The 23,600-nt window shown below is 41.6% G+C and overlaps 1 protein-coding gene across 3 annotated transcripts in view; it reads right to left on the bottom strand.

Moving 5' to 3' along the window:
- LOC102211295 (paxillin-like) overlaps positions 1-18,918 on the bottom strand; it is a 28,575-nt gene extending 9,657 nt beyond the window's left edge. For 2 of the 3 annotated variants that reach the window (XM_013910373.1, XM_005731299.1), the window contains exons 1-5: positions 18,538-18,918; positions 1,042-1,223; positions 808-893; positions 472-608; positions 48-237 (exon numbers count right to left, since the gene is read on the bottom strand). In XM_013910373.1, the coding sequence (XP_013765827.1) occupies positions 48-237; positions 472-608; positions 808-893; positions 1,042-1,223; positions 18,538-18,829 (887 nt within the window). In that variant the 5' untranslated portion in view covers positions 18,830-18,918. The remainder of the gene's footprint in view (positions 1-47; positions 238-471; positions 609-807; positions 894-1,041; positions 1,224-18,537) is intronic. The other variant, XM_005731300.2, reaches the window with a different exon arrangement.
- Between the last annotated feature and the right edge of the window lie 4,682 nt (positions 18,919-23,600).

Here is a 23,600-nt window from a genome sequence, read left to right as displayed (position 1 = left end):
TCTCGGTGGTACAAATCCAGTTTTTCTGTAACAATTTTTGGTCTTACTGTGGTGCTGGGACAGAGCTTTCCAATTCATTCAGAAGGCTCTCCACACTTGGTCGAACGTCCTCGATTCCTCGAGTGGGACCACTACGTTTGGGCTTCTCCACCACAGTGGCTTTACCTGCAGTGGAGACTCCATTCTCCTGTACGTGGTGGACAATGCTGCTGCCAGGCAGCGGTGGAGCAGCTTCCTCTACGGCATAAAGAAAAAAAGAACAAAGATGAATGCATATCCTGCTTAGATCTAAAATGCATACATAGTGTGAAGTGCAAACACTGAAACAGTAACAGAATACAGTGGAAAGAATGACACCATTGTGTAATACCACAGAAACAGAAGTACCATAGTTAGACGGTGACATCGACATTCCTTCAGAAAAACATGAGGGAGCATTTCATAAACTGAAATGCTCCCTCATAATTGTACCTTCTGTGGCGAAGGCAGGGGTGCTTTGCTGCACAGCGTTGAGCTCCAACAGCAGGCGGTCCAGCTCAGACAGGTTGCTGCCCAGTGAGTTCATTGCACCAGCTGATGAGTCACTGCTCTTATGTTTATTAGGGAGACTGAACAGGGCAGAGACATGAAACAACATTTATCATCAACAACATCTTGTTTCAAGTGGAAATGGTTATTTCTGATCAAATGTTTTTACTTATTAGTTTCTACTCAGAAACATATTCTAAAAATTTTTTAGCTGTACTGAGTTTTTGTTGTTGGAAAGATGTCTCAAGAGCTTCGTTGAGACTTAACATGACCTCTAACCTGTACACGTGGTCCTCTCCACCAGTGGATTGGCCTAGACTGCTGCTATCTCTAGACCAAGGACTTCTCTGCGCTGTGCCGACAGACTGAAATAAGGAAGTAAAATAACAATAGTGAATTTAGAGGATCAATGCAGCAACTAATTCACTTCTCATCCATGAGTTCATCAGGCAGCATTTGAAACGAAACCGTCTTTGGTTAATTCCCCAACATTTACAGCATGCATGCATTTACCTCTATTTCTTCTACTCCATTCAGAGCTTGGTCTGAGGGAGTAGGTGGGACTTGGGATGGAGAGCAGATGTCTTGCTGGGTCTGACCCTGCACAGGAAAAGAGTAGGCGGCCTCTTCAGACAGGAAAAGGGGGTGTTTCGAGATGTGAGATGTTGTGGACTCGAGGTCCGCCAACAAAGCATCTACATAAAAAAAAAGAAGCACAGATTGATTAGCATCTGGTTATGCCATATCCTATCTTGAATTTTAACTTTTGTCGTTCAATTATTTATGGTCTTGTACTTTGATGTATTAGGTATCCTTGAGAGCTTTAATAGCTGCCATTTTAAAAAAATGTATTACTAACCTCTAACACCATAGCTCTCATGACTGTCTATGGGAAAGAAAGAAATCAGAGCGCGCTATCACAAGATCTTTGAGCATTCAGCACAAAACCAATGTGATGGAACAGGGGGGGGAAAAAGTCAGCGACCGCCATCTATCCAACACTCCAATCTGCTAAAAGTCCAAAAGCATAAAACAAGGCCTATACCGATGTTGAGCGGACATGTTGGTGCACTTCTGAAAAGTCAGTACTTTCAATGAACTTCTAGTGAATAATATTCGACTCATGATATGCTGCTTGCATACACGAACACCAAGTAATTACTGCTTCTTTCGCAACCTGTCAAAACCCCCAAGAGCGCTGACATCAGAGGGAGTGGAGTTGTAAAAGTTGAATCATGCAACTTTTTATGGTTGATGGTTTTTGTGGTCATGACAGGAGTCATGACCACTCCTGTCGTTACTTATTGACCCTCTCCTGCCTGCAATTGTGAAATGGTTTAAAGGGTTGCTGTCAAATCTGCACACAGGTATACACACGGACATATTTACCATCTAAACGCAGACAGGTTCCCCAGAGGAATGCAGGCCAAGAAAACAACTACTAATTAAGCAGTCCCAGCAAGTAGGTAGAAGGACATATAACATTAAAGGGGATTTAATGAAGAGCACAGGCTGTATTACTGAATACTCAGGCTTATTTTAGCATACTCACCCACCAGAGCAGGGTTTAGTTTCTCTTGCAGAATTTCACAAGTCCTAAAAAATAAGACCCTAAATTGAAGAACAAACTTGATCCAATAAGATGTGTTTCATGAATAAAGCAACTCGAAATAATTACAGTTTAAACACACTGTCAGGATACCAGTGTGTTACAGGTAAAGGCACAACTGCTGCCAATCTAAAGCAGTAAAACTAACAAAGTTAAAGTATATAACCAAAACTGTAATGATCAGCATTAAGTCTCATTCTGTATCGCTAAAGCACTGACTAAAAAATATTTAAAGAGCGCACAGCACTCTCTAACCTTCTATGGCAAAGTCTGACATATAGCTAGGGAGTATTCAACATAGGTTAGCAAGCTTAACCACTTCCTAAAATTAAACACTGGGTCAGCAGTCAAACCCATAGCTAAAGTAACCAGCACATGAGACATACCTCTGAGAAAGGCAAAGACAGTACACGCAAGGAAGTGAAGAGGCACAAATGCAGAGACGAAAAGAATCAGAGGAGGAAGAGGGCAACCTAAACACAACGTTTGCCAGGCAGGAACTGCCTTTCTTAACTCTACCATCAGTGCAGCAGAACGAGAGACGAGGAGGGGGAGAGGATCACCGAGAGAGGGGAAGGAGGGGTTAAAAATAATGCCGGGGGGTAAGGTTCACCCCTTCATTGCTATGCCAGCTCCAACTAGCTGCCTGAAAGCTTAAGTAAGAAAGCTTAAGTAAGTAGAAACACTACTCACACAGATCACGACAATCCTCTGAAAAAGTGTCCAGGGTCTGAGCAACTGAAGGAGTGCACAATGTGGTGAACTGAGGAAAGTTGAAAGCAATCGGAGCTCTTATCAACACAGACATGCCCAACTATGGGAGTGGTATCACAAAGGTATATAAGGGGCTGTAATCAGCCCCTCCTTCACACTGGTAGCGTAAGCTCTGCTCAGGTTACTCATGACTCATGACTACTTTTTAATGCTGCATGTTGCATTATATTTAGTCCTTTAATTATAATTGTAAATATACAAGTGTGTTTTCTTGCCACAGTTTAGGTGGAGACTAACTCATGCTGGGTATACCGAAGTACCACGAAGTACCATGAGTACAGTGGTAATTCGGTCTGCAAGGTTTCCCAGACAGAGAGGAGACACAGCAGAAACTGAGCCAGAGCAATACCAGATCCACTTGGAGCACCTTAGCGCTACCGTGATAAACACGATTAACGTGGTTAAAATGCCAGTTGACAGGGTTTCACAGCAGAGTCTCCTCTCTGGACACAGAAGCCCGGATACATTCCACAGAGTTTCATTATGGACACAGCAGCACACTGTTTACACTACTGCAGCCAGCTCTGAGTGCACCTTCATCTCTTACTTGGTAGCGGCAAACAAGCACACCCATAAAAGCAAAGAGGCAGAAACAACACATCTGTCACTTTAAAGTAAATACCAAGTATGGTGTGTGATAAAACCTTCCATTGAAAGATGGCTAGAAGCAGCGGCAGGGCCAGCACACACACACAGGTGTACCTAACACTCAACAGTGCGGCTCGACTTCTGGTCCACAAGAAGGCAAAGTCAGGAGGACTGTGAGCTTGCTTGCTTAAATGAAGTTGACACTTCTTCCTTACAACTTTTCTTACACCAGAGCTGATTTTAACAGTGTGACATAACGCACAACACGCAAGGAAACTGCGGCAGAGATGCACTGTTAGGAAACAGTCCACTAGATCCTTTGGATTTAGCAAGCAGTGAGTTTGATCATGTAATGTGATGCTCATAGATAGGTCTAAAGTTTGTAGTTGTAATTAAACATCTGAAAATTTGTAAAACAAATCTACACAAAATTGTTTTCTGTATGGGCTTAAAGTGTCCAATCAGAGAGCAGCTGGTTCCATTTCCTGAAAAGTGTAGTGCGTTTTCAAAATCCTCTGGTTGCTGAAGGCCCTATGCAACAGTGCGTTTTGTAAATCTACTTCTCCTTTTGGGACCTGCAGCAGCAATTAGGCCAGAAACATAACTGGTAAAGCGCCCATCACTATCTCTCTTCTGATTGGACCGTTACAATGTATCTCAAGATCAAGGAAATCCAATCAGATCAGAGGGTCAGATTTTGTACTGGGAGCTTTGATCTGTGGCGATCTACATGGAGTTTTGTGCTTCGTATCTGTATACAAGATCACAATAGCACATCTTTCTCCACTCCACAGTCTACAAAATACCACCACAATTTCGTCACCCAGTGTTTAGTGGCTGTCACCATCTTGGTGTTTTAAAACCCTCACACGTGAGGGGTGGACCTGACTTAAAAAGCGAGGGACACTGCACTTTTATGTGGGGTCGTGACTTTTCAATCACCGGGTAGGCTCATAGCTGGCTTCATCCTCAGAGAGCCATAATTTCCGAACCGAACGCCACGCTGTATTCAATCAAATCTGAAACCGGCGATTTTAAGCATAAATTCACGTGGAAGTTTTTAAAATAAAAAACAGCAGTAGGATAATTTCCCAAAAGACCTATTTTAAATTTTTTTTTTTTTTTTTTTTAAAGAGGTCCGGTTTCGGAAGTGAACCTCCCATCCACTTTCTCCACTGCCATTTCATCAGATCCTTATATAAAGAGTTTAAAGCCTTGAACCGAACCAAGCCAAGCAGCTACACACAAAGATTTGATCTGCATCACAAAAAAACAGAACATGGAAAAGCCAAAGGTATAAGATTGTTCACTTTTAACAGTGAAGTAACTACTCATGGGTTTTCAAGTGACCTGACATTTTGTGGTTTAAACGCTTCCATAGTAACAACGGTCTCCATCCATCAGTCTTTGAGGATTGTGGGAAGAATAATTTCTTTTCCATGACATCGTGAATAACACAGGATTTTATTAAAACAAGGTTGATATCATACCATCATTTTAGCGTCACAGCTCGTTGAAAGTCTACTCTCAATGCCTACAGCATTATGGCTCATAATCAAAATCCCTATGGAGAATATGAATGGGATTTTTACTTTAAGATTCCCATTGTGGAGTGCCATACAACCATTTTTTATCTGAGTTTTTGGCAACCACAGGGCTCGCCCCTGCTGAAGTTGGGTCCCATCTTTTATACACAGATCAACTTTTGTTTTTGTATTGTGATGAATAATGAATTTTTCCATGTACATTTAGCTTACAAAACATCATTTATGAACAGCACTTTACTTTAGTCCAACATTTTTTACCCTAATTTGAGCCACACTACACCACACCACATAACTATGTAAAGCATTCAGAAGAACAACCTAAAAAAATCCGATGAGAATAAATCAGAACTAACGCAAATCACAGCAGGACATAATTTAGGTTTCATCAGATACTTTTTTGAAATACTGCATAAATAAATGGTACAAATATCTGCAGGGCTCATATCTGTTACTGATGTCAGAACAAAGTTTTACTACAGCTGGTGGAGACTTCAGTGAACACATGTTAGTCCAGATGGTTTACACAAGAGATGTTAATCAACTTAGCTCTCAAGCTGAACTAGATTTAACCCTGGTAATAAAGAATCTGCTTCTCTAAAATACAGTTACTGCTAAAACATGAACCTCCAGGCTACAGATACGCATACTCTGTTTGGCACTGCCTTACACCAGAATACTGACTTCAAATACAAGAGAGAGGCTTTACCAAAATAAGGCACGCTAATTGAAATCAACAGCTCATTTCCCACGGCAATGTCATTAGCGCGCAGTCCTAATGAACAGAATATAATTTAGCTAAGTTTTAGGGCTGTGTTTGTTTAGTAAATGCAGCATGTTAGACGTGCTCTGACCCATCCACAAACTACACAAGCACACCGAGGTGTGTCAGCTTCCTCTGCCAAGAGAACATACCGTGACACAGACTCCAGTGCAAAACACACACAAGGTCTCCAAAGGCCAAAAATGAAAAGAGGAATAAAATAAAGAACACATAAAAACCTGTGCTAAATATCTACTGAAACATGGTTTCATGTCTTCTACTGAAAGGTGAAGGTGAGCTTGTTTTTGTATTTTGTTAGTGAGCGCAGGTTAATTCCCCGGAGTTCTTGGGAAGAAGGAGGTTTTATAAGGGGGACAAATCTGCTTTTCAGCACCTGGAGAAAAAACAGGCTGCACGTAGAGCTAACAGCCTGAATACATCAATTAAACTCAGTCATCCCTCTTAATTTGCAGCTAATGAACACAGAAAAACACCAGCATTCAGTCGGTTTCTGCGTGCACGACACTGAATGTGACACGGCAGAGCACGGCTGGGCTCAAACAATGAGGAATGGTGGTAGGAGTGTCGAGAGAGAGAGGAGTGAAACTGGGAAGTGTGTGTGAGTGTGGCATGCAGCAGGCAATCCTCAGAGGCTAAAATGTGGGTTGACGCAGATTAAGGAGACTCCCTTCCTCCCAGATGAATGGTGTGCATTTTAATTACACGAAGACAGTTTCACATGGGGCTCATTATAGGAAAGAGAAAGATAAAAGGGGGACTAGGAAAACTCGAGTGGAAAGAAGAAGAGATGAAAAAGACAGGAAAATGAGGAATGAAGGGAGAGGTTAGGGAGGGTTTGAGAAGGAAACAATTTCAAGACTCAACTATGTCGACAGCACGTAAATCACTACTTTTCACAGTCAAACTCAACATAAAACACATAAAATATGAACAGAATCCAATTAGACAAACAGGAAGACTCGTGCTCCTGAATGTCAACAAAGGCAAGTCTCCATTATCCCTGACAGGATGTCCTGTCTGTTTGACCCTGCACTCACTGCATGAGCTTCTATAAGTGCTGACCGCTGCTTGGAATGAATCAATGCTGTTCACTATTCAACACATCTACTCCTGTTTATTTAACCCAGCTGGTAGCAGTTCATTTCAACGCAACAGCGCAGTACATTTATCAGCCTGCAGGGGATGATGTTGAGCTACGTGCAAGTGCCAAGCTCAAGCTTTTTTCCCCCCCCTTCCCTTCTCAGGGCTGGTATACAGAAAAGTCTTTATCTGCTAGGTTCATAAATGCCAAGACATTTACTGAGATATGAGCTGACACCAAAGTGAAACTACAAGGAAAATTTAAGCGGCAAGATCCTGGCTGTGCAGCGAGTTTACCCATGTTCTCTGACCTTTCTACATCTTTCTATCCTCATTCTTTTCATTTCTTTACTGTGCATCTGTCGTTGTGCAAGGTGCACGCCGGCTGATACAAATTTCTTGCGTGCCACAGCTCGTCTTCCATGTGAGAGAAAAAGAAGGAGAGGCGGAGAAAAATGCGAGGTGCATGCCAGCTTAACGAGACAGTGCGATAGGACAGAAAAGTAGGGACTGAAGGCAAGAAAGAAAAGGTAAAAAGTCAGACTTTTGGATTAAGATCCGCTTTGAGGGAGGAAAAAAAACAGCAAAGCTTCAAAATGCAATAAAATGTGTGGAACAATCTTAGTATTCTGCTGTTCTGAGACTCATGTGGTGACACGAAGCCTTTCATGTGCCGTTCAGACAGGACTAGCCTTTCAATGTGACACAACCTGACACACCATCACATGAAATGATGAATCCTTCTCTTTGCTTGTACCAGAAGAGGAAGAAAAAACATGCGCCGTACAGCCCTCTGGGCTCGTGTTAGATAGCAGAAGGCCTGTGCCTGCGTTCATTTGGAGCGCTTCGACGGCTACGTGAGCACAAAATTGAATCACGCAGGAGACTAACGCACACACGGGTGTAACAGTGGACGGCGACACTGAACGCAGGTGCCTTTCAGCATGGCTGACTACACATACCGGAGAGACACACTGAGGCATCTAGGCACGCTATAAATACTTTCCTGCTGACCCTGACCTGTGGGAGAGGAGACACGAAGCAGATGATGGATGACCACGATGGTCAAAGCAATAATCATGCGTTACAGACCACCCAGCAAGTTCTGCACTTGTACATCTGCTCTAACATGTATGCACTTGTACTCTACAGAAAAAGAAATATGATGTCATTTCTTTGATCTGAATGTTCTCAGAGTAACGCTCAAAATAAAACTTTCTTGTTAATGACCACAGAGTGTATGACCACCAAAACCAAACCTTACAATGTCCTAGCTGCTGCAGGCAGGGTACACCCTGGATAGGTCACCAATCTTGACAGATCATCATCATCATCAGGTGTGCTGAGTGAGAGCTGAATTTGACTGTGAAAGCAAAGGCCACCACAGCCCTGAAGAATACCTTTTATTATCTACTTTACTTTTACTGGTGGTATCAGCGGAATATATTGTAGCGGCAAATTAGACTTCAAACAAGCAACTGAGACCACAAACTTATTAAAAAAGTGTTTTAATGAGGTCATATAACAATTAACAGTACTGTAATTTTCTCATTCTCACATGCAAGTCATTTTCTTTTGGCAAACTCACCTGTCACCTCCTGCAGACCATTAGAATCAATGCAGTTTCATATTTTACTACACAGTAACTCTAAGATCATTTAAGTGCTACAGATGCTATTTTATGCAGACAGAATGCAGCTGCTTACACAGCAACATGCACTCCAGTGTGAGAGAGTACATCGATGCATGCAAAGCGAGCACACACAAAACATAACACAAAGCAGGAGAAGATCAACATCAAGTATTTTAATATTAACATAGCAATAACATTAAATAATCTAATGACTAAGGAATTTATCATTAGATGTAGTTCTAGTTGTGTTTCTGCCTTGTGCCCAGTATTTTCTTTCTACATCTAAATGACAAATGCAAAAACAAGTAAACAGACATCTTTTACAGTTTATCTTTAGATTTCTTTTTTAAAAGAATCAACCTTTTTAGTGCCTTTAAGTCTAATCCTGCAAGGCTATCACTTTGTTTATTTTAACAATGGACAAAATGACTAAGACTCTTCCGGTTCCTTCAGCTCTATAAAGCCTTGTGGGAGGTTTTGGCCTCTTTTTAACAGTCATAAGTGCCAAAATTACCACCAGACAGGATGATCTCATGTTGCAACTTGCAATTTGCATGGTGGAAATTTCATAAAAAGCAGAACCCCAGGGCATAACTTCACTGTTTTGGTTCAATCTCTCTGCTCTCATTTCACCATTTTCTGCCCCAGCGGGCAGCTAATTTTCTGCAAAACACTATGACAAACCCACTATACACAAACCTCCCCAGCAACTAACAGCAGAGCTTCAAAGCCACTGAATGTTTGCTGAGCAAATTAAAGCATTTAACACAGGAGGAGGTAATATTTCCCAGGATTTAATGACCAAAAAAAAAAAAAAAAAAAAAAGCTAATAGAAGAGCTAATATTAAACTCACCCCACCAGTTACTAATAAAAATAAATGCAAACTTTGATCCTGCTGGGTATCAAATTGATAACTATTCACCAAATAAACTTCAAAGCTCATAATGATTCTCTTTCTGTGTTACACGCATACTCCTTTGTCTGAGAAAGAGGCGATTAGTCTACTGTGACTTGAGGCGAGAGGAAAAGTTAGGTCAGCTATTTGATTTAAAAAAAACAAACAAAAAAAAAAAACACTTCTAACACTGATCACACGTTTGTTCTGAGAAAGGTTGAACCACATCATGCTAACTGCTGAACTACTACGACACCTCATCTCTGTCAAGTTCCACGGAGGAAGCACCACTTCAAAGTGTCAAACCAGCGTCCCGACGCCTCCGCCACTGCAAGTTCATCCGATAAAACCCAACCGACACAAAAACTGTGCCATATCTTAACTTTTATAACATATTTATAGCATTTATATCCAGGTGGCTCCTTGGTAAGATCTCTGGGAGCTTTTCATCCAAGAAAGCAAGTCCATTAGTGATATTATTTCAGCTTTGCTTTTACATGATTACACATTTGTCCTCTTGCCTCACAACAGTCACAGTGAAAGCAGCAAAAAAGTGGACATCAGACTTTGGATCTTAACTATTAGTTATTATTTTTTATATTTTCTTTTCACTCTGCACGGCGGGAACGTGACAGATCGCTGAGACGCTTTTAAAAAAAAGTCACAATTCACATTTCAGTACGATTGTTATTATTAATATCACACTGAGACATTTGTTGTTATTAATAGTTCCGCTTCTTCTTCTCTCTGCCGCTTATTTACATGTCGGCTGCTGCTTAATTTACTTGGCTTCTGCTGTTTTTGTTGCTCTCTTGCTCTCCTGTTATCAACTAAATGGAATTATTACATTTAAAGGGAAGAGGAAGGTAATGAAAGCAGCAATTTTAATGTTCAAATAATATACATGGGACTAACGAGGAGAGTATCTGCAATTGAAACAAAACCAGGGAAAAGACACAACATGTCCTCTTACCATACTATACGACCTTTATTTATAGAGAACTTTAACATAAAACCAGGGTTCACAAAGTGCTGTACATATACAAATAGCATAAACTAAAACTAAAATCATAATAAAAAAAACCCTCTTGCTTTTTCTCACTTCCATCCTATTTTCGCTCAAAACCCCCGTTAACTCAAAGGTTTTTAAAGAAAGGCTGAGGCAGTTTGGGGTTTAACCGATGCCCAGTCTGGTTGTTTTGAGAGACTGTGTGCATGTGAATGAAGTGAAAGCCGCTTGAAATTACTTCAGCAGTACCATGCGGGAGAGCAGGGTGGGGTCGTCTACTAAGAGACAATCATTTTCACTGTTATACTGAATGGATGACTCTCCACTGAAAGTAAGAGCAAAAATACACTGCAGAGCCACGAGCAAAAGAAGCGCTTCCTGAATATTTGCATAAAGCCATGCTGAGGTTTTATAATTATAACAGGAAGTCTGCACTGGACTACAAAGAAGTCTCTGCTGTGATGACGTTTCCCCATTAACCCAAACCTTTTTCAGCCCTACCACCAAACAGAGAATGCTAGTGTTTGCTGTCAGCCGCCGAATCTACTGATTTAGGGAGTTATTGAGGGCAAACTACAGGTTACCGATCTAGAGAGAAGCAGAAGTGCCACACTGTCTGTAGATTTTGTGCATTATCCCTGACCCAATTCTATATATACAATATATGCATGTGTGCGTGCAAAACTGCACTTTACTGTTAAGATTTAACTGTTCCTTCTTTAGATAAATGTAAAAATACAAACTACAGTATAGACCAGTTATATGGCTTCAGTTTCTGATACAACAGTAACTATAAAACACAAATACCAGCTATTTTCTTTGTTATAGTTCAAATGAAGCGAATAAAACTGCAGATAATCGTTACAGGGTAGAATTAATACAAATCTGGCTTAAGAACTGACGTACTTTAATCTTCATGCATAATATCATATCATAGAAATTGAGAAATCTCCAGAGAAAGCGTGTAAGTAGATAAGAGGAGATTTCTTAATAAACTACAATCTCAAGCTGAAAATGATTCTCAGTTTTTATGTTACTTTGCAAAGCTTGCTATGCAAAATAACATAAAAAAAAGATGGGCAATTTTCTCCTTTTATTAATCAGCTCGTTTGGGTTCTGTCTTTTCCTGGGCTGAAGTAGGTCATAGCACCAGAAAAAAAAGCAGCTCTTTGTCCCCTCCGGCAAGACAAGGACAGAAGGAAAGGGGATGAAGAGGAGGGTTAGCGAGGTCTGCAAAGTGGGCCAGATCATTTCACTGGAAAACAATCAACTCCATCCAAGTGCCAGAAGCCACTTATAATTGTGTATTCTCATGTTAATACTACACCCGTATAAACCTGAGGAGCACTAATCCTCACATGAGTGTTGCCATTAACATTAATGGGAGCTGATCGGAGTGTCCGCACTGACCCTTTTAACCAAGCCAGATGTTGATTGTAAACAGAGCTAATGCTCAGTCCAGCTGAGACGCTCGCGCACACAAACACTTTTGCACACACTCATTTTTCCTCCACTCTCCCAACTTCCCAATTTCATCAAAAGCTTTCATTGTGGTAGCTCTATACCCCAAAGTAGGGCAGCACCGGCAGCGCGTTAGTGACTATTTAAACCTGTGCCAAGGGCAGAGGAAACCTGCTAGGCACAAACACATTTCCTAATAACGCAGTGATGTCTTATCTCAGCCTGCAGCCACATCAACGTGCCACCTCTATGAAAAATGACATTTAGGAAGCAATTAGGGGAGAGGCTTAAAAGCATCTGAAAGGCCATGTGATATTCACGGGAGCTGGAGAGGCTTTAAATGGAAGCACTGGGCCACTTTTTTAACGCCAGTATAGTTACAAAAACATGGTGCTTCCTCTTACCGCGACCAAACAAAATTTCACAATTACCATCGTCTATGCAAAACTGTTACACCAGCTGTTCCCCGGCTCGCATCAAAGGAGCCGCAGCATCGCATCAACTGAGCTGTCAGTCACTGATGGACTGGCAGGGATGAGAGTCTTGCAGCAAAGTCAGCAGGGAGCATAACTCATCAGAGCTTAGCAGGGATGAGGAAGGCTGACAATGGCTTCTAGTGTATACACAAATAATGGAAACATCAGAAAAAAAGCAACAAAGACAAGAACTCGAGCAAGGAAGTCATTCGGAGAGTCAATGTGGAACAAGATGTGGCAGCTTCATCATTTAGAATGACCAAAACTACAACCCACCAGGATGTCAGTCAGCAGTATAGAATCATGGCTACAAGCTGAATGTGAAGCTGCCCAATAAAAAAAGTGCAGAAAAATCAGCTGACCAAAAAAAAAAAAAAAAAAAGTGCACATTGTGGTAACAACAGTCTGGCTTGTGGTTAGACTGTAGCTCCAGAAATACTAAAGATGGAGAGGTTTCGCTTGTATCTTGTGACTCTAAATATGTTTTTTTGTTTTTAACTTGAGGGCTTTTTCTATAGTAGCTGCTTGAGTATCGGCCTGGCAGGCTGCTGTTACCGTGTGCTGAGACCATAAGAGATAACGCGACGGCTGCTGCTGCTTAGTCAGCTTCCTATTCAGAGATGTGTGTCCACACCAACGCTCTGTGATCAGTAGCGTGAATAAGTTCTGTTTTCAGTGCATATAAGTGAGTGTGTGTGTAAGTGCACCATATGTTTCAAAGCCCTGCAGAATCGTTATTTTTAAAAGTCAAAGAGATGGACAAACCGAGGAGGAGGTGAGCTATTCTCTCTAGCCTTTAGCTGCCACACTGAATGTCTGACTTGCATGCATGTGTCACTAGAGACTTATCATCGAGCGTGGGCAAGAGTCCCTACAGACAAGTGGTTGCAGGGGTTTTTCTGTGGTCTACTGGAGAAAAAAAAAAAAAACCCCAGAGGATTTTGAATAATGTGAACTTTCAAGCTTAGTCACATTTTTACACTTCACAGTACTCAGTACTGATTTAGAGCTGCACCTCAGCACAGCAATGAGCAACCATAATCAAAAACAGTAACAGAAGCAGACAAAGCTACACTGCAACTTTCCTCTTAAACTCAAAAAGTACTGAACTCACTACCGTATTCTCAATTCCTGGTAAATAACTTTCAAATTATTTTTTAAGCTGCAATGCAACATCGATGAGCAAAAAAAAGAAGAGCAACAACACCTTTGCCCAATAGGAAATAAATATATTGTGTCCTTGTAAAGATAATGAAGGTTTTCTTCAACAGTAAAGATAATCTGTCTTCTTTTTCTTTAAGGGATGTCAAGCATAAGGCTAAGGGGGCAGAATCAGCCCGCCAAAGAGAACGCGCAAAGAAAATGTGAAATAAATCTGAGGCTTTTAGCTGTATTTCCACAAGTTTTACAGCTTTTCCTACTGATAAAGACCTCCTCCATGACCATTCACTACACCAAAGCCATCAAGTAATCAATAAACCATTAAATGAAAGAAAGGTCCCGTTTTGCCACTATCCACTATACAAATGTATTATTTCTTCATCATGTAGAAACAGTGAGATGTATAACTAAACTTTTTTTTATACATTAATATAAAAAATATCTCAGGGAATTAATGTGTGATTAAACTTCTCTCCAAGTGCACTGTACATCGGCTACAACAAAAAAAATCAGTGTGACATCGCTGCTTTAAGCCTAATAACTGAATACTTAGTTACATAAAATAATTCAATATGTTTCCATGTTTTGTTTTTAGTAAGTAATTGTAAATCTACATATTCTGTATCTGAATATGGTACACTTGGGAAGTGTAATTTGGCGGTCACAACGTAGACTTCCTGCCTTGCTTTCGACAGCATCAGGCTCACCCTGGCCTGAAGTCTGTCACACAGTGAAACATCTCCTCTCTTGGTGGCTGTCCTTTCCAAAATCATGGCTAGTCCAAAGATCACAAAATTTGCCTCCCGACACCTCAGAAAGATCCCCCGTTGACATATGTAGCTGTAACTGTCACACTATTCGATCAAAGAATCTTAATAATACATCAAAGGAAAGTCAGGTCATTACATTAGCATGAAATTCAGGTATGTACTTCCATCTATTTGCAAATTCATCTCGTTTGCTTCCCCTTACACCATCTATTGACGTATAATTGCAAAATAATTTCTTAGGTCAGACTGCACAAGATTATGCAAAAAACTACCGGGCAGGTTTCGTGATATTTCCTTCAACTGCTTTGTTGATGGCAGACAACATTAACGGCCTTCTAGCTAAATCTGGAATTAGAAATAGAACAATTGCTGGAAACGAGTGAGTGCAAAAAAGAGAAGGGGAAAGTTTCTAGCTCGTTTTGTGTCGTTGACAGAATAAAAAAGTATCGCTCAGGCACACATGACATCTGTGTCGCAGTGTAACACAGAACATGCGGGGGGAAAAATGACAGATGTTCACGTGAGCGGCGTCTGATGTTTCCTTTGGTCTACAAACAATAAGCCAACCTAAATTTAGACTCTGCTGGGTATCTAGGCTACATCACATCTCATTTGGACTTTGTAAAAGAACTGCTTTGCCCACGCCCACTAGGTGAGTGACATTTCCAACACTGCAGCTGCTGCGCCGCCAGTGCTCTGAGGAATCGTTCCACTTGAAGTGATGCCGAGAAAGTGACAGCGAAACGTATTAATCTGAGTGAGAGACAAACGCAGTGGTTACTGTATTTGCAGACATAAAAAGGAAATACTGAAAGGTGCTGCGCATTAGTCAGTAAAAGGGAAGTTAACTTTTTAGGCTGTTTGACATTCATGTCGTGTTGTTGCAGGCCCAGGGCAGTGAAGCACGGAGCAACGCTCTGCAGCACTGATAGCTGAGGAGGGGAGGTCAATGAAAGTTTGCCTCAGAACATGCCACAGCACCTAGACCACCACAAGGACTGCACAAACAAAAGGAGATGCAAATAACACAATTACACGTCTTGCATAAGAAAAACAAAGGAGGGGAGGAACAAAAAAAAGCTGATAATTGCAAGCGATCAAGCTTTGAGCCAAATAACCTCCTCTCTTGCAAACTCAGCCAGCTTAAAACTGTCAATAGATTGGAGCCTGCAGTTTCCCATGTGGCTCACCACAGGAATGGTGGGGAGTAGGAAGAGAGAGGGTGGGGCAGTGCAGCGTTTTTAAAGAGGATAAATTTTGGCTGAGGCCCAAACCCTGCATGTGGGCCTGATTCACCCTGACATCCAGCCTGAGATCAGCAGTGCTCTGCTCTCGCGGACGCTGCGGAAGGAACACAGTGATATAACAAAAGCCCTGGGTGTGAACATGTGTGGATCACAGGAAAAAATGACTTAGGAGTAAAGACAAGCCAGTTAATTGACAGGAAAAAAAATGAATGAAAGTGAGAAAAACAGGGCAGAGAGAGATGAGAGCAGGATGGTGAAAGGTTTCCTGGTGCTCCTGCTGGCTCAGCTCTTGAAGACGGACTCTCCTCGGGCTAAAAATACACCTAGACGTCGTTGTCCTCTTTGAGTTGTGTACTAGACAGACTGGCTCACTCAAACTCCACCGGTGGTGCTTCTTTATATCCCCTACTGCTTCTAAAGCCATTTTAAACCTTCAGCGCATCCAATTTTCATAAGCAGGTGGAGGTAAAGTTTCCTGCTGTAGCTCCATAGCTCCAGCGTGATAACAGAGATCTATCAATCGCACGGGGAGGATCTGGTGTCAACGTTTCGCTACGTATGTGTGCAACAGTTTTTACATATCTGTGCTAAAATGATGACAGAATTTACAGCCCTGTGACATGGTAATTACCCTTGGCTGGATTTTTTTACATAGCTACTTTAAGGAAAGCCCTTCGCCCGTGTAAGCTGAGAATGTATCCATAAACGCTGACTGGATATAGAGTGACTTCTTGGTACACTCCCACTACCAACGCATAAAGCAGAGATCTGGGTGTTGGCCCGAAAGGGTTACATCCAGGTGAAAACAGAAAAAAAAAGGAACACCATTGTTTCATTCCTTTTTTAATATTTTAAGCATGCAGAACCTGAAAGCTGAAGCCGTGCCTGTAACATTCTTCCCAGCAAGTCCACCTGCAGCTCTCGGAGGGTGCTAATCCCCTTTGGATGGCTTTTGCAAGGCATTCATCATCTTTGACTTCACAAAAACACACTGGTTGTGTTTTTTATAGCAACCAATGAACCTGACTCCTATGCATTTCGTGGATGTCCTGCTAAACTTAACCATGCAGTCACCGGGGAAAAACTAACAAGAAACTGCTGATCCCGATAGCCATGTGCAAGCCTCGTTACTTCTATTTAGTTTTTAATTACACTGGATGCTTTTATCTCCCTGGAGATAAATCGCAGTTCCCAAAAAAGTTGGGATGCTGTGTAAAATGTAAATAAAAACAGAATGCAATGACTTCTCATAAGCCTCTAATTTAATCACTGTAGAACATAGAAAACATATAGTTTAAATTGAGAAAATCTTACATTTAAAAAAATGAATAAATAAAGGTCATTCTGAAATTGATGGCAGCAACACATTTAAAAAAAAATCTGGGACAGGATCATGTTTACCACCGTTTAGCATCCCATCTTTTTTTAACAACGATCTGTAAACATCTGGGAACAGAGGAGAGCAGCTGCTGAACGTTTGTGAGAGGATTGTTGTCCCATTCTTGTCTGATATAAGCTGCTCAACAGTCCTGTATCCAAATGTTTTCAGCTGGTGAAAGGTCGGGACTGCAGGCAGGCCATGTGGTTGTAATTGATCCAGTATGCTGTTCACCATTGTCTTGCTAAAATACATAAAGCCTTCCCTAAAAAAGACGTCACCTTGATGGGAGCATGTGTTGCTTTAAAATCTGTATATCCCTTTCAGCATGGATGGTGCTTTTCCAGATGTGCAAAGTGTCAATTCCACGCGCACAGATGCAGGCTTTTGAACAAGGCTTTTGGTAAGAAGGGTTAGTCTCCCTTATATTTTCCTAAAACAATTTAAAACTTCAAATCGTGTGACCACAGAACAGCTTTCTACTTTGCCTCAGCCCATTTTAAACTGCAGCGTTTCTGGATCATGTTCACGTTTGGCTCCTTCTTTGCGCGATAGATCTTTAACCTGCATTTGCAGATAGCATGACAAACCGTGTTCCCAGACAATGATTTCTGGAAGAATTCCCAATTTTTGGCCTTGTCCCCTTGCACACAAAGATTTCTACAGATTCCCTCCAGATTTGTAAACCCCGGCCCATCAGAGAAACTCTACCTCTCTAAAATGTTTTTCTATAAGCAATCATCTGGCCTGCTGCCACTTAAAATGTTCCTTTATGTACCTCTTACTTTCCCAGCCTCTTGCTGCTTCTTCCAGTTTTTTAAATGCACGGTTGTAAGCTTGTCAATCTAAAGTAAGTTGAGGATTGACTGGCTCATAGTGAGAATGTTAAACTACTAAAGCAAGAGAACCTAGACCCCCCCACCCCCACCGGCAGAAGCAACACGGGTCTCTTGGATTCGTCTGCGCGTGCTTGACAACAATCAGCTGAATCCAACTGATCAAACAAACTGTGTTACTCTGTCAATGATCGCGTGTCACCAGAGTCTGCACTAATGGGACTGTTTCTCTCCCACCTGCTGCGGCACTTATATAATCCTGACACCCAGCAGGAGGGGCTGCATAGGTCAGTGTACCAGTGAAGAAGAAAAAAAGCCAAACGAGCCGCGGTTTGATTCACGCATTCATCCCAGGTGTGCGCATGAAAAAGTTCCGGCAGTCCTGCACGACTCCGTCACCCATTGTTGAGGAGGACAGTGCAAACGTACCGTCCAGCGGACTATCTTCACGTTACCAGCTAATAAGACGACTGTTACATTCATTATCGTAGTAACGAGATGCCTCCCCGTGCCAGCAGCACGCGAGGCCCTTTTGTGCATTTAACCCCGCGCTTGCTCGCAGCAGAACCTGGATAACTCAGCCCACCTGGCAACGGGGAACACTTGCGACTTAAACAAGCCAACTACATCTACTGACCACCTGCGGAAAAAGCCCCCCTCCTCTTCGTCGTCGGGCTGGTCAGCCCTCCAGCGCTAGCATTGTGTGTTTACGCTAAAAGCACACACTCTGCTTTAATGTTGCCTCCGCGGCGAACGAACTTACCTAAATCATCCATGTTGGCCGGAAATGGTTCCAGTGCCGAGAACCGGATCGGTCCTCCTCTCCGACGATCGCAGCTGGACTGGAAGCCTCTAAATCGCCAAATCCCCGCTCTTACTGGACGCAGGGAAGTTTTCAAGTCCCCCTCCTGCTGCTGCTGCTCCTGCTCCTGCTCGAGTCGACGCGTCTTAAACACACTCACAGACACACACATACCCAGCTGCCCCCAGCAGTCCACATCCAGCCAGCCCACCCCCCCAGCCCACAAGCCACAACACGCAGGGACCAGCGACATCTAGCGGCGGAGAGTGGTGTTGAAGGGACGCTACAGTAAAACTATATGGGACCCTAATAAGTCATATTGTTCCAGAGTTTCAATACTTATATTGTATATATAGTATAAAGGTATTAGATTTTATACATTCATAGAAGATCTAAATGTAGCTTTTTTACATTTCTTTTGTTATTAATGTATTTTTTTATGTCAGCTAAATTTAGTTAGTTAATTCAATCTTTAATGTCGTACATTCTTGCTGATAGCAGTGTTTACAGTTAGCAAAGCAAGCTCACAATAAAACAGGGAAAAATTATAAAATTAAAATCACTAACCGGGCAAGCTAGAGATCCTCCTCAGCCTCACAATGCAAGGAGAGAGAGGAAGGAAGCCGACCGAGGTCTCTGGGGAAAATAAAACAGGGAGAGAGTCAGACATGTCAAAATAAATAAAATAATTAAATGGCTGAATGACTTAAATGAGGTGAGGCAATAAACGTGTTTTTTAAGACCACCTGTAGAACATAATAAGGTGGGCTCAGGTTTTGAGGACTCTGGGTGTGCAGCAGGTACTCTTTCTTGTGGAGAGGTTTTGTCAGAGTTGTTCATCTCCAAAGGAAGTAGGAGATGTGAAGGTGAGGAAGGAAAACGACAACCACAAGCCAGTGTTCCTCCTTTAAGAGTTTGGAATGATGAGGACTGTAGATTTTATTATTGATGATTTTATTATGTCTGCTTGCATGTTATATGCACTACTGTAAGTAGTTAGTCAAAATGCCTGTGTCTTCTGGGATTACATACGGACAGTGAAATAAGTTTTGACTCTATTTATTTATTTTTATAACTAAAAAACAGTAAAATTATAAAAGAAGAAATGTAGCTGTAATGTCGTGTAAAGAGTAATGTGCTAAAAGGCAACATCATTTTTAAATGGCCACATGGTGGCAGTAGCTTCACATTATCAGACCTTCATTAACTGGTCTCTGGCCTAAGCCCCACCACACACCCCCATGCCTCATTGATACATACAAAACATGACTCAAAGCAGCTTCTCAGCAGAGAAAGAGACTAATTGTGAGAAAAGATGGGAAAATATGGAGTATTTTAAATGGTAATTTATGGCTAGTGACTAAAGAGAAGCTTGCATGTAGAAGGAGACGACTGACAGAAGGTTTTTAGTAGTTATTAGGGATACTATGTTGCTATTTACATGCACTGCTACTGAGCTCTTGACGGTTATTTTTAAAGCCAGTTTCAGAAAACACGAGTTCCTGATTTCAGGATAAAGTGCTAGAGGGCTTAAGAAAACATTTCTTATAAATAACGAACTGATAACTTGTCACATGTGACGTTTGTGTTCTGTTACTTTGAAGAAAAGTCCATCTTAAAAGATAAACACATGAGAGAAGACTTTTTCTTGTGCGTTAACAAAGATTTTACCCTTACACTAGAAAATGAGGAGATAACTCAGACCACAGTCATTATCTGCACAGCTTAAGTCAGCTTTCTTTGAGCAGACGCACTCAGCACAAATCGACAGTTCTCATAGAAAATCCATCCATTATTTCTCAGAGGTGGAAATAGACTAAATGCCATTTAGGCACAGTGTTAAATCTCAATATAAACCTCTGTGAGAGAGTGTTAATTGCACCCTCAGCACACACTAAAACGCTTCCCCTATAAATGATTGGTGTAACTTTCCTTTAATATTCCTGCAGGGAGTTACAGAATTACACTGTGTGTGTTCAGCAGTGAGATGATGGCTGGTTTTCATGGATTTTATGTCACCTGAACGTGCTGTTATTTTTCTTCTTTTAATCTTACTTCATGTAAGACAAAGGTTTGCTTTTGTTACCTGAGAGTTCAGAGTTAACGGGCCTGTAAAACCTGATTATGTATATTTTAGCATCATACTGTGTGTCATTCAGAATGACAATGTTTTCATAGTGGTGAAAGCAATCGGGACGCCCATTGCATGAACTAGGGGTGTGCAACTGTTGCAGTGTGTACTTGTGCTTTGAGAGGGAGTTTTACAGTGAATAACCACAGGCAGGAATGATTTTGTGTGTCGTTCAGTGATGCATGTGGATAATCTCAGTCTCTCACTGAATGTGGTCCTGTGACTGGCCAGCATGTTATGGAGTGGGTGGGAGGTTTGGTCCAGCATTGACCTTATCTTGGTGAACATCCACCTCTCTCACACCACCTTAGGGCGAGCACAGCTCCATCCCCACAACGTAACTGGCCTTACAGATCAGTTTATTGAGTCCGTTGATCTTGATCAATAGTACTCTGGGCTTTCCAAGGTCTTTCAAAGTTTTTCTCTGTACTTTAGCTCCTTTTTTAAACTTATTTCCAGTCCAGTCCTTGTACCTGACCATTTTCAGAGGAACTGTTAGTATACATTATTGTTATTTTGTTAGCGACTTAAAAGTGACCTGTGAATCATTCAAGCTTAAAGCTACAGCTAACTCAAAGAATGAACCAGTGTTGTATCTACACATAACAGACAATTAGCAATGAAACAAATGCCATTGAATGATTTGTTATCATTTGTTACAAATTTGGCAAAAAATGCCAAAAAAAAAACAGTTTAACAGGCATGAAATAGTATTTTTGGCCAACAAGGTGATTCTTAAAGAGCTATTAGCTGAAAACTTTGCATATCTCGGCATAGTGTGCAGTGTGTCTTTAAAAATATACTACAACTACTACTAACAATAAGAAGAAGAAGAAGGTGTAGTGGACAGCTTTGTTGCAGGCTACGAGCAAAACCATCTGCAGCCTAACATGGCAAAGACTAAGAAACTGGTTGTGGGCATGAGGAGGACAGGAACACAGTGGCCCCCTATGTATTAAAAACACCTCAATGTTCACACTGACAAAAAGTTCATTAAAAGCTCTCTACAAAAAGTACTGAAGCCTTGAGGTCCTTTTGCATCTGCCAGACGATGCTCAGGATATTTTATGGGTCTGTGGTGGCCAGTCAGTGCCATCCACTATGCTGCAGTGTGTGGAGGCAGCAATCAATAGACTGAACAAACTGATCTGCAAGGCCAATGACACTGTGTGCGCGGAACCCGATTAACTGACAAAGGTTTCAGAAAAGAGGATGCTGCCCACGTTAAAGTCAGTATTGGACAACTCTTCACACCCTCTCCATCCTGTGATGGATCGCTACAGCAGCGCATTCAGTAAAAGAGATACGGGAAATCATCGCTACCTTTGGCCATGAAAGTTTACAACTCCTTGTTATGACACCTGGACTATTTTCAAATTTATATCTTGTCTGTAGGGTACATACTAGTGTTTTCATTTTGGAATATTTCCTTTAAATTTCAGATTTCACTCCAAGTGCTGTAGTTTTACTTCTTTTTTATGTCTTGATGCATGCTCAATCATCCAGGTAAGTAAACCCTAAAAGGTTGATTCTGCTCATCTGGATGTAACATTTTCAGTGGGAGGAATATTTCGTCACTCATTCAAGTGACTTCTTCAGTCTCAGCTGACTGCAGGTTTCCCCAACCTTATACCTGAAACCAGCCCACTGAATGAACTGAGGTCAGTTCCTTGATCATTAATATGCAAATTGTCATGACCACTGATCAGCAGCTACTGATCAAAACCCATTGATCAAAGACCAAATATTTTTTATGCTTTCTATCTTTCATCTTTATATTTTCAGTGAGCATCTCTAACAACATTGTCTCAGTGGATTAAAAAAAGTATTCTGACTCCAATGACAATGATCACAAACACACCGCCTATGCAGCAAAAGCATATCTGGCCAAGAAAAAAACAAAAACCAAAAAACACACACAATGAAACAGTATCAGTCATGGCCCCCAGAGCCCAGACCTCATCATTTTTGAAGCAGTGTGGCATCATCTTGTCAGTGAAGAGAACAAAAGGCATCCAACTTCCAAAGAAGAGCTTTGGATGTCGTTCTAGAAGCCCGGAGAACTATTCCTGAAGACTACTTAAAGAAATGACGAGAAAGCCTGTCTAAGAGAACTCAGGCCGTGTTGAAGAATAAAGTTGAACACGTTAAATATTCACTTTCAAACTCAGTAAAATTGTACAAACTCTTTTTTTAAAAAGTACTTTCATAGAGTATTTCCATTTGTTTGCACACATTGTAAGAAAACATTACACCTATTTTCTATGAAAATGTACAGAAATGAGGCGTGGCTCAAGACTTTTGCCCACCAGTTTACATGTTAAACACAGTAACATGGGGTGATTTTTCTGGGCAGTCCTAAAACTACTGTCAGTCTCTCTGGCTCTGTCTTGCTCTCCATGCTGTCATGAGGGATACACTTGGCTGTTCAAACTCCAGCCTCTTCAGTATGTTCAGCAGCAGCCTGGTAACCTTTGTTTCTCATTTGTCCCTGGACCTGAGCAGCAAACACTCAGTCTTAGAGCTAGTTAGGATCTGCAAATTTAGGTGACAGTGATTTTGTCAGTAGTAATTTCTACCAGACAAAACTAAAAATTGAAAGAGAAATGCACGTTTTCCCTTCACTGACCACATGCTGCACTTGCAGACAGTTAAAACTGGAGCTGAAATAGCCAAGCCGATCCAAACACTCATCCCTCACCACTCCCCACGTGTCTCGTCTCATCCACAGTATGAAGTATCCACGGTACTCCTGCCTGATGCTGTCAGAACTGGCTCCTCCCTGCCCTTAACACTTCAACTGGAACAATCAAGGATTTACACCCCCTGCTTAACCCTGCCAAGGTCTCAAGTCGGGTAAGGCGACGGTGGTGCGGATCACTCGATGGCATCC

The sequence above is a fragment of the Pundamilia nyererei genome, unplaced genomic scaffold (genome assembly GCF_000239375.1).
Source record: "Pundamilia nyererei isolate P.nyererei 1_Seehausen unplaced genomic scaffold, PunNye1.0 scaffold00042, whole genome shotgun sequence".
Classification (NCBI taxonomy): domain Eukaryota; kingdom Metazoa; phylum Chordata; class Actinopteri; order Cichliformes; family Cichlidae; genus Pundamilia; species Pundamilia nyererei.
Note: the sequence above shows the minus strand (reverse complement) of the source record. Positions and strands in the feature narration are given on the sequence as shown.